Source organism: Nilaparvata lugens, chromosome 5 (assembly GCF_014356525.2).
Source record: "Nilaparvata lugens isolate BPH chromosome 5, ASM1435652v1, whole genome shotgun sequence".
Taxonomy (NCBI): domain Eukaryota; kingdom Metazoa; phylum Arthropoda; class Insecta; order Hemiptera; family Delphacidae; genus Nilaparvata; species Nilaparvata lugens.
In genome coordinates, this window is record NC_052508.1 from 34345223 (window position 1) to 34357183 (window position 11961).

The 11961-nt window shown below is 32.9% G+C and overlaps 1 protein-coding gene across 4 annotated transcripts in view; it reads left to right on the forward strand.

Annotated features, from left to right (window-relative positions):
- The window catches only part of LOC111059848 (ubiquitin-conjugating enzyme E2 W), a 30907-nt gene extending 19155 nt beyond the window's left edge, over window positions 1-11752 (forward strand). For 3 of the 4 annotated variants that reach the window (XM_039428246.1, XM_039428247.1, XM_039428244.1), the window contains one exon: window positions 11490-11720. In XM_039428246.1, coding sequence (XP_039284180.1) covers window positions 11490-11669 — 180 coding nt within the window. In that variant the 3' untranslated portion in view covers window positions 11670-11720. Of the gene's footprint in view, window positions 1-11489 lie in introns of all 4 variants that reach the window. The other variant, XM_039428245.1, reaches the window with a different exon arrangement.
- The last annotated feature ends 209 nt before the right edge of the window (window positions 11753-11961 follow it).

The window sequence follows — 11961 nt, forward strand, 5'->3', positions numbered from 1 at the left end:
AGGTTCTTGTTTTTCATACAGTTTAGGATTCTAAAGTTAGCTAATAACATCTCAATTAATTTGATTATTATAAAAAAAGACAACTTATATTATAGCCCTTCTTTTAGCTTACCTGAAACCTTAACTTATTCTGAGAATAAAGATTATTCAATAGTAATAGAAAGTTGAAAAAAATGAATCATAATAGTTAAAATTATTAGGAAAATCATAACTTAATAATAATAACTCCTAATTATTTATCAATTTAAATTTCCACAGGAACTGATAGTAGATTAAAATTTATTCACGTCAAAAAAAGCCTCAAAAAGTCTCAATAATAGTTTTATCCTTTTTTCCTTATTTCTCTCCTACCAAATCATCTTCAAATCTCTTCTTTCGGCACCTTTGATAAACCAGCATTTTTCATAGCTATTACTACTTAATTACTGTCGCTTCACAAATTATCAGACTGGAACGGATTTCTAAATGAGCAAGTTGCTTTGTATTGTGTTGTGAACATAGCACCTTGTGGTGTTCGCCTTTGGCCCGGGGCACGACGGGGCACAGGCGAACTTTAAATGAAGTCTTTTCCCATTATTTAAACTAAAATAAATATATACAAATAAAAACGGTAAAAAATTACTTCTTTGGATATTTATAGCATTGATTTCTGTATTCCACTGTACTTGTCTATCCCGTACCTATTTCCTGGATTGATTCTATATCAATAAAGTACCTTTATAGTTGACTGATTTAAATCAAATTGCAAGATAATATAACAAGAGTACATAAACACTTTAGTTAAAAAAATAATAATAATAAATATTAAAAATCTCAATAACAAATAAAGTTAATCTCATTCAAACATCTATCCAATTAGTGCTAAACTTGAAATGGGGAAAAATAAGCCAAGCAGTCCAGCAAATACAGTTGCAACACGATCCCTTATTACAAATAACAAAACAAAATCTCCTGCTCTTGTTACAAATAACACAACAAAATCTCCTGCTCCTATTGCAAATAATAAAACAAAATCTCCTGCTCTTAAAAGTCACCATGGATGAAAAAGTCGCTCAGTTGCTGAGTAGTCAAACCGAGCTGAATGAAAAATTAGAAGATATGTTGAAAAAATCTCAGGAGGAAGGGATAGGGTTGGGGAATGAAATAAAATCTCTTGAACTGATAGTAAAAATGCAAGAAGAAGAGCATAAAAAGGAAATTATGAATCTGAAAGACTTGTGTCATTCAATGGCGGAAGAAATACAGAAACTAAAATCAAAAATTGAAAATAAAACTGTTGTTGAATCTTCATTGAAACCAATTGAAGTGGGAAATATAATAGAAGAGTTTTGTTTAGAGAATAAACAAAGTTACAGTGAGGTTTTAAAGTCTGCATCAAAAAATAATTCAAGGACGAATAATATAAGGGAAGGTCGAGTCTTGCTTCTCACATCAAGCCATGGTCGAGAATGCAGTAACATACTTGATAAAACACTAAAACATAGGTATAACGTTCAAAGTTTTTACAAGCCTGGTGCACCAATAAAAGCAGTCGTTGAGTCAGCAAGAGAGCAAACAAAAGACTTCAGCAAGAATGATTTTCTTATAGTGCTGGGCGGTTCAAATAACATAAATGAACCAAACCTGGACCACCTTCCTGAAGTAACTGAGAAAATAAATGGCATTGTTCCACTCAGTCTGAAAACAAACGTAATTATAAGCACGATTCCAAGTAGATTTGACATGCCAGAACTGAATCAAACGATTAGCCAAACAAATATAGCAATTCACAAAACTATAAACAACCAGAAAAACAAAAATTCTAATCAGTTGGGGGTATGTTTCTTGAATGAGAGGTTGGAAAGAGAAAACTTTACCAACCATGGACTGCATCTATATCGATCCGGCAAAGTAATATTCTGTAAAAGGTTAGCAGAGATTTTTTTTTTTTTTAAGATTACGTCCTAGAGACTCCAGTCATGGAGTATAAGACAAGTCATGTTATTACATAATAATTCTAACACTAAGTAGTTCAACCTAGTTTAGGTTTGAAAGGAATTCTTGTACACTATAAAAAGCTCTATCAACTAAATATTTTTTAATTTGTTTTTTGAAAATCTTCAAATCATCATTACTTTTCAAGATTTGAGGTAGCTTGTTATAAAATTTCCTACCAATATAATCTGGTTTTTGTTCAAATAACCTACTATTGTGACCCATTATATGATAATCTGCTCTGTTTCGCGTATTATACTCATGAACATCTGAATTCTGGATCACACCACTCGTTTTCACATGCATTACAACTTCATATACATACAAAGATGGCACAGTTAATAGACCAAGCTTTTTAAATAAAGGCCTACAAGAGTCTAACCTATTCACTTTCTCTATACATCTGAGTGCCTTCTTTTGAATCTTAAACACCCTGTCCATATTTTGTTGAGATGAATTACCCCATACTAAAATAGCATACCTAATATGAGATAGTATAAGTCCATGGTAAGCAGTTAACAGTAGTTTTTTATCATTCAGCCTAGCAAGCTGCCGCAGGACAAATACCCCAGATGATATCTTATTACATATCCTCTCAATGTAAGGATGCCATGTTAATTTCCTGTCCAATAAAATTCCCAAGAATGCTACTTTCTCTTCTTGGTCTAATTCATTTTCCTCTACAAACACATTTATTTCTCTATCCTCTACTGAATTATATTTACTTTTGAATTGTAGGAATTGACATTTCTTACTATTTATTGTTAATTGCCTTTGCTTCAAGAATTGGACAATTGACTGTACTCCAGTAAAAGCATTTATTTCTAGACTATCTAATAAATAATTGTTAAAGATAAGCGATGTGTCATCAGCAAACAACAGAGCTCTGTGATCTTTTAACTCTTTTGGTAATTGGTTCACATACAACAGAAACAGTAAGGGACCCAGAATTGAGCCTTGAGGTACTCCAGCCTGGACCTCCAGTTTTTGAGATTTAATTTTTACTATTTCATTCCCATCCACCTTGGTAAGCTCAACACACTGGTTTCTACCTATGAGATATGATTCAAACCATTTTAGTTCTATACCATTCACACCTACAGTTTTTAGTATTTCCAATAATATTCTATGGTTCACACAATCAAAAGCTTTGGATAAATCAAGAAATATTGCGGCTGCCTTCTCACCTGAATCTATTATATCTATTAGTCTTTCAACAAGGGATACTATTGCAGTCTTAGTAGATTTCCCTTTCTGGAACCCATGCTGTTCATCACATATGAAATTAATTTCTTCCAGGTGCATCAATAGCCTATTTAAAACTACTCTTTCAAAAATTTTACTTATTACATTTAGAATACTAATGGTCTATAATTTTCAACTCTTTCAGAATCACCGCTCTTGAAAATTGGCAAAATTTTTCCTTGTTTCAGATCATCAGGGAAAATACCCTGCTCTAGTGAAGTATTAAGGAGATGCAATAAAGGGTCCAGTAATTCATTTTCACATTCTTTTAAAATTTTGCTTGAGACCCCATCCAATCCTACTGTTTTTTTGTTATTCAAATTTTTTATTATTCTTGACAACTCATCTCTTGATAATGGATGAAATTTAAATACCTTTTCAATTGGCTCAGCATTTAATGTAGTTGTATTACAAGTATTAGTGTTCAGTGACTTTTGGAGATTATATGCAACCTGTTGATAATACTTATTGAAAAAGTTACAAATGTCTTACTATCATCCATATAATTTCCATGTTCATCGATTATCCTAGGGACATTAGTAACTGTATCTTTTTGAGCTGCTCTCCTATTTCTATTAATTACCTCCCAAACAGCAGAGTTAAAATTGGTACTAGTTGTTAATATTTCAGCTGTTTTCTTACACTTAGCTTTCCTCACTTCTTTTGCATAGTTTTTCTTTAGACATTTGTATTTGACTTCACTCGGAACATCCCTCACTAATTTAAATTCCTCATAAGCTTCCCTAACAATATTTCTTTGAGTAAGAATATCTTCAGTTATCCATTCATCTACTTTGTTTAATTTACTTTTTACTTTGACTTTTTTTATTGGACAGCATACACTAATGTGAAATCTTAGAGTATCAATGAATTGCTTATATTTGTAATTTAGGTTACAACTGTTATAAACACTACTCCAATTTTCTTGAAGCAGTTCCTGCTTCAAACAATTATATTTCCTAGCTCATATTGCTGAATTTCTTTCACAAAAGTTTTTTTCTGCTTGGATTCTGGCCCTGCAACTTAACATCTAAAATTTGATAGTTATGATCTGATAGATCTGAGCTACCTAACCTGACATTACAACCTTCTATATTTGTGAGGATATTATCAATAATTGTCTGTGAAGTTCGAGTTACTCTTGTATATTCGTGGACCTTAATTTCTAAATTATTCATATTAATAATATCTCTAATATCCTCTGTCATTTTATCCTGCCTGGCAAAATCGGTATTGAAATCTCCTACTACTATAACATTTGTGAAACGAGCGGTTGTAATTTCCAAAAGTGTATGGAGCAGCTCACAAAATTTTTGCCAGTCTCCATTTGGTGACCTATAGATACCTAACACTGCTACCTCAAATCGATCATCAATTTTTAACCTTAGTCCCGTCACCTCTAAATCCATCTCAACAGAAAATCTCTTAACAAAATCCAGTTCATAAGTTTGGGTATGTTTAGCATTGCTAGTGAATATACATACACCACCACTTCTATGAGCTATTCTACAAAATTCTGATCTCAGTGAATAGCCTGGAATCCTAACTTGATTTATTTCCTTTATTTTTAAGCCATGCTCTGTGAAAATAACAATGTCAGGATCCTCCTGTTTAAGAAATACTTCTAATCTGTCAATTTTGTTGCGAAGATACTGAATATTTTGATGATAAATACTAAAAACCTTACCATCTTGTGCTACTCTATCTCTAGCATTTGTAGCTATTTCCCTTTCCCTGTTTTGAGCCAATTTACTAAAAAATAGTTATTTGTTTTTTTGACTGTTTTTAAACCAGAGGATTGCAAACGGCTTTCAATCAGCTCTGCCAATCTATTACAAAAGATTACTTTGCCAGATCGATTTAGATGCAACCCATGATTAGTGAAGTTATGTCTTTTCAGCCTTTCATTTAGAAAACAAATCCCCAGTTGTTTAGAATTCTTATTTTTTAGGCTGTTGATTGTATTATGGATTGATTTGTTTGTCGAATTGATTGCTTCATTTAATTCTGGCCTATCAAACCTATTAGGAATAGTACTTATTATTAAGTTTGTTTTTTTGCTGAGTGGCACAATTTCCTTGATTTTTTCTGTTACTTGAGGAAGATGATTCAAGTTAGGTTCATTTATATTATTTGAGCCACCCAGTACAATTAGATAGTCATTTTCATCAAAGTCTTTAGTTTGTTCCCTAGCTGACTCTACAACTGCATTAATTGATGCACTTGGCTTGAAAAAACATTGGACATCAAATTTATTTTTCAATCTTTTATCAAGGAGATCACTGCAATCACGTCCATGACTGGACGTCAGTAGCAGAACTCTCCCTTTCCTATCTTTATTTCCCTCAGCTATATTTTTGGTTGCTGTCTTCAAAACCTCACTGTACGTTTTATTTCGACCATTTTCAGAGCATTTCCCATCATTTAGGTTAGATTCTATTTTTTTGCATTTGGACGGAGGTTCTATCATACATTTAGTATTATCAAATTTAGATTTTAGTTTCTTTATTTCCTCCGACATTAGACTACATTGATTTTTTAGATTTAGTATTTCTTTTTTATGGTCTTCATCTTGTAATTTTATAATCAGTTCCAAAGATTTAATTTCTTCTACCATCCCTAACCTTTCTTCCTCAGACGTTTTTAGAGTTACTTCTAATTGGTTTTTTAAATTAGTGTGGCTACTTTGTAGTTGAGCAACTTTTTCGGCTAAAGTAGTTTGAGGAACTGGGGTTTTTGGTTTTGGCGTTTTTGAATTTTGGTTTTGGGAACGCGTAAGTACTCCCGCTATGTTTACATTTCTATTAATAACCTTCGGTGTTCTACTTGAGCTCATCTTCCTATCTAAGAAATTATATTACTTGCAATAATAATAATTGATTTATAAATGATAGGATTTTAATTTGGTTATAATTTTAGTCAAATAAACTATCTATGTTTATTTTTAAATCTCGAAAACCTAACCTCAAAATAACCTCTAAACGATGTTTGGCTTATAAAATAGAATTAAGAATTAAAATCTAAAACAAAATGATAAAACGTGATCAAGAAACAATTAATAATGAAATTAATACAAAATTTGTACTTATCCGTGACTATTTATAACACAAAATCTTCCAAAACCCAGGAGCGAAATTATGTATGACTTTCATTCACAACCTCAAGGTTACAAAAAAAAGATGATTGAAAGCCGTCTGCAATCCTCTCGAACTTCACTCGTTACTGAGCCTTTTTTAGTAAAATGGCTCAAAACTGGGAGGGGGAATTAGTTGATAATGTATCGGCAGCTCTATCAATTATTGTTGATGAGAATAATTTAAATGAGGGCAACTCTTGTACTGGCAACGAAGAATTTCTAACTCCAAATCAGTTAGAAGTATCAAGATTAAAGGATAATGATAATTTAACAAATATTAGTAAGAAAGTTTTTGCGGTTTTCCATCAGAATATTTAATATATTCGTAATAAGATTGATAGACTAGAGGTTTTTCTAATACAAGAGTTTCCTGATTTGGCAATTTTTACTGAGCATGGGTTGAAAGTAAATTAAATGTCGCAAATAACTCTACCCCATTATTCTTTAAGAGCAATTTACTGTAGGGAAGCGCATCGAAGTGGTGGAGTCCATTTTCTAAAAATGATAAAAGCATTGAAATACATAGTTTGGAGTATGATGAAAGGTTCTCTGAGGAGATGGATCTGGAAGTGACAGGGGTAAGAGTGAAATCTGACAAAGGTTTCGAAGTAGCTGTGCTAGTTATTTACAGGTCACCTTAACGGGGATTGGGACAATTTTTGTGAGCTGTTCAACGAACTCTTAGAGATAACTACTACTCGTTATTCAAAGGTGATTGTAGTAGGCGATTTTAACACAAACTTTGCAACACAAAATAAAATGACGGATGACTTGAAAGATATTATAAACATGAATAATCTACAAATCAAAGTACATGACTATACAAGAGTGACTCAAACAACTCAAACAATAATTGATAATACACTCACTAACATAGAAGACTGTAAGATTAGATTAGACAGTTCAGAATTATCCGACCACAATTATCAAATTCTAGAGGTGAGAATGCAGGTCCAAAGTACAGCTGGTAGTAGTAAATTGTCGAAAGAAGTGCGAGAATGTGAGCAGAGTAACATCAATTGTTTAAAGCAGAAACTAAGGTTAGAAAATTGGAGTAGGGTATACAATGGTAATGACACAAACGACAAATATAATAGTTTCATAAATATTCTAGGATTCCACATTAGTATCTGTTGCCCATTAAAAAAGGTTCCTGTCAAAAATAAGGTGGGAAAAATTGACGAATGGATTACTGAAGATATACTTGCTCAGAGAGATAGGGTTAAAGAAGCTTATAACGTATTCAAAGTATCAAGAGACATGCCAAGTGAAGAAAATTACAAAGCTTTGAAGAACAGTTACAAGAAAGAAGTCAAGAAGGCGAAATGCAAGAAGACAGCTGAAATCTTGTCTAACAGTGTGAACTTCAACTCAGCAGTGTGGGATGTCATCAACAAGAATAGGAAGATAGTTCATAAAGATGAATTCAGTAGTGTCCCTAGGATCAAAGACAATACTGACAAGTATATCACTGAATGTTCAGATATTTGTAATTTTTTCAATAATTATTACCAACAAGTAGCTAACAATCTTCAAAAATCACTCGATAATAGGGGTCTCAATAACATAAATTCGAGTAACGCCAGTTTGGTTCAAAATCAATTTAAATTTCATGTATTAACTCAAAATCAGTTGTCTAGCATAATTGACAGTCTAAATAATAAAAAGACCACAGGACTGGATGGAGTGTCAAGTAAGATTTTGAAAGAGTGCAAAGAGCAATTATTGGAACCATTAACTCACCTCATCAACCACTCATTAGAAGAAGGAATTTTTCCAGACAGTTTGAAGGAGGGTAAGATATTGCCAATTTTCAAGAGTGGTGATAAAGAAAGAGTGGAGAACTATAGGCCCATCAGTATTCTAATAAATATAGTTAGTAAAGTTTTTGAAAGGGCAGTCCTGAACAGGCTACTTCTGCACCTGAAAAAGAATAAGCTCATCTGTGATGAGCAGCATGGGTTTCAGAAGGGGAAATCAACTAAAACCGCTATAGTAGCTCTTGTGGAAAGACTGATAGAGGAAATAGATTCAGGTAATAAGGCCGCTGCAATATTCTTAGACTTATCTAAGGCGTTCGATTGTGTCAATCATAAAATTTTATTGGAAATTCTCCAGTACTTAGGGGTAAATGAGGTCGAACTAAAATGGTTTAAGTCATATGTTGTTGGCAGGAGTAAATGTGTAGAGTTTACCACAGTAAAGGGCAACAGTATTGTAAAGATTAAGTCCGACAGAGTGCAGGTTCAGGCTGGAGTGGATAGGAAGATAAACATTTTTTTAAATGATTGTCAACTTGATGATGAAGATCAGGTTCATTTTTTGGGTATTTTATTAGATAGGCGACTGACTTGGACTCCTTATATTGAAAAATTGTGTGCCAAAATAGCATCTGGAGTATTTGTCATGAGAGAGCTTGCAAGGCTCAAAGATAAAAAGCTACTAATAACAGCCTACCATGGTCTCTTATTGTCGCATATAAGGTATGCCATCATAGTGTGGGGTAACTCGTCAAAGCAAAATATGGATATTAAGATGCAAAAGAGAGCGGTTAGGTGTATAGGAGAAGCGAATAGGCTAGATTCTTGCAGGCCACTGTTCAGGTCACTGGGTCTACTAACAGTGCCTAGCTTGTTCATCTATGAGGTTATTTTATTCGTAAGAGCAAGTGGTTTGAGCCAAAATCTTGACGTTCATGACTACAACACGCGAAACCGAGCTGACTATCACTTGGTGAGGCATAATTGTAGACTATTCGAGAAAAAACCAAGCTATACTAGTAGATTATTCTATAACAAGCTACCGCTCATGCTGAAAAGAATTGAAAATACCCAGACATTTAAAAACCAATTGAAAAAGTATTTAATTGATGCAGCTTTTTATAGCATACAAGAGTTCCTTTCAGATTGAACTAGCTTCAAAGAATTAAAATATGACGAGTAACAGAGTAGGGCTGTATTATCGACTTATATGTTCACTTGACTATTCCGTATGAGTTGGTGATTTATACACTTTGACTGTTCTGTACTGTATGGAATTGAGTATTCATAAGAATGACTTGTCTTATACTCCCTCCTGGAATCTCCAAGACGAAATCTTAAAAAAATATTGGAAATTTTATTAGGCTATCTTTAATATTTTAGAGAATGCTTTTTCTCAAAAAGTTAAAGGTTCTCAAGATTAAATGGAAAACTTGAAAAAAGTCCGAAATTTTTTGTTTTTTGGGAGTGTGTCAGCTAATTTCAGATTAGAATTCAGCGCCCCAAAATACATATAGAACCGTCGCGAAAAATTCTTCAAAATATTTCAAATTTTAATTAAATAAAATACAAATAATGTCTTTCATCTGGAATTTAGATAGTATTTTACCCAATAAAAAACAATACAGTAACAATAGGTAGAGAGCATGCATTGATAATCTAGTACAAACTACTATGATTCTAGGAAGAATCAATCTACGTGTTATGACGTCATTAATTAGTTGTGGGGCCCGAAGTAATAGTAGGTATTGCTTGAACTGAGCAAACACATTTCAGTTATAGTTTTGGAGTAGATGAATAGCCAAATAGATGTCTTGGAATACCTAAATTATTTGTAAATATTTTAGAGCGCTTATTTTAGTCCTGGACTCTAAAGTCCAGAACTTATAGATCCTGAGCTTGGAAACCGGCCCTTAGAATATTTTCACAAAACAGATTTCCAAATTTAGATGCTTCAAATGAAGAAATATTACACATCATTATAACTAAAATAGGAAATATTCACATATATTATTAAATAAATTTTGAAGGATCAAAAAACAAACTTAATTTTGATTGTTCATCATTAAAACTGGTATGTTTGGATTGTATGCCTCTTATCAATAATATATTCATGAAATAAAATTTAATTATGAAATAAAATGTTAGCAGCATATTGTCAAAAAAACATAATTTTGTGCCTTCATGAAAACAGTAATTCTCCCTCAACCGATTTTTCACTGCATCCCCCCCCCATATCCCCATGTCTAAGCAAGTAGTGGCTGAAAATGACAGCATTGCCTGGTATTGGCATTACCTGCAGCATTTTTCAATATTTAGGCAACACTACTTGTTTACCACAGCATACTAGACAAGGTTATACGTTTAGTGTGTGAGCATCTTCATTTATTACAGACTTACATGCTCCGTCTGGAAAGTAATGTTAATTATTATTTCCGACCTCAATTCATCCTCTGTACATTTTAGAGTGCTGCATTGGTGGGGGATGTTGGGAACAAAGCCGACTTTGCGCCATTTGTCTCAGCTAGAGAGTTGTCACAGGCATTTCCGTGAGAGCCACGGAAGTGACTGAAATTGAGTAATGGTCTCTTGAGCCAATTTATAGTAAACTAAAGAATACTCTCAATTGAGAATTTAGTTTAAATAAAGCCTTTCTTTGGTAAGTTATAATTTAAAGCCTTTCTTTGGTAAATTATAATTACTTTATTGGTATTTTTTATTCCAAAAATATTACTTTGTAGATTACTTTCTCTCTTTCTTTTCGACTGTTTTTGTGACGCTTCAGAGTTCAAAATGCAGCGCTCACTCGAGCAATTCATTGTGATGAGGACCCAGACTTTTAGAAAATTTTATCACTAGTGGTGAGTCTTGGATGTTCAAATATGACAATTATTTTCATTCGTCACGTCACACTACGTTGCTCAAGATGCTCTGACGCATCACAAAAACGTCTGACGGAAATGCCTGTAACAAGTAGTAACAACTGTGCGGCATCGCTGCCCGAGGCAGCACTCTGCATTCAACAGTCACGTCAAAAAACCATTGACACTACTTTCCGGGAGGACTCTGTATTTATTTCCATGGAACAGACCTCGATAAGTCCAGATTATTAAATTTCAAACTTTAATTTGAATTCACTTTGTTCAATTTATTGATTTTCAAAATATATAACTCTTGTTTAAATAACATTTAAATCAAATCATGTGCATAATTTTTCTTCGGAAAAAGAAGAGATTAGATATTTCAAAATCACTCGGCTACTATCATACGTACTTTAAACTAAGGCGAAAAGTACACTTCTCATTTGTACAGATTTTTGACAAAAAATGTGTTTATTTAATATTATAAAATAAATTAATGTTTGATTTTTCCAGGTAACATTCATAGGATCAAACATTCCAGTACATCCGCACGTTTATAGCAATGGCCACATTTGCTTGTCGATATTGACAGATGATTGGTCACCTGCACTCTCCGTCCAATCTGTCTGTCTTAGTATTGTTTCTATGTTGAGTAGTTGTAAAGAAAAGGTGAGTCACTTTCAATTTGATTGATCAATTCTCATTTAAAGAAAAAATACGTTATGAATAGAATATAGGAAATTATATATTTTCTCAACACTAATGCTCATTCCACATAGTCGTGATCGCTCAAATCGAGTGCTGTTCCAAATGTTTCTTTAACACCGCAACATATTGATCAAATGGGACTTAAAACTCTTTTATCTATTACCTTTATTACCTTCCTTTCCGCTTATGACCAGGAAACTGCATTATTTATAATAATAATAATAATAATAATTTATTTGCCAAAAACAAAATTACATTATAAAACTTACTATAATTT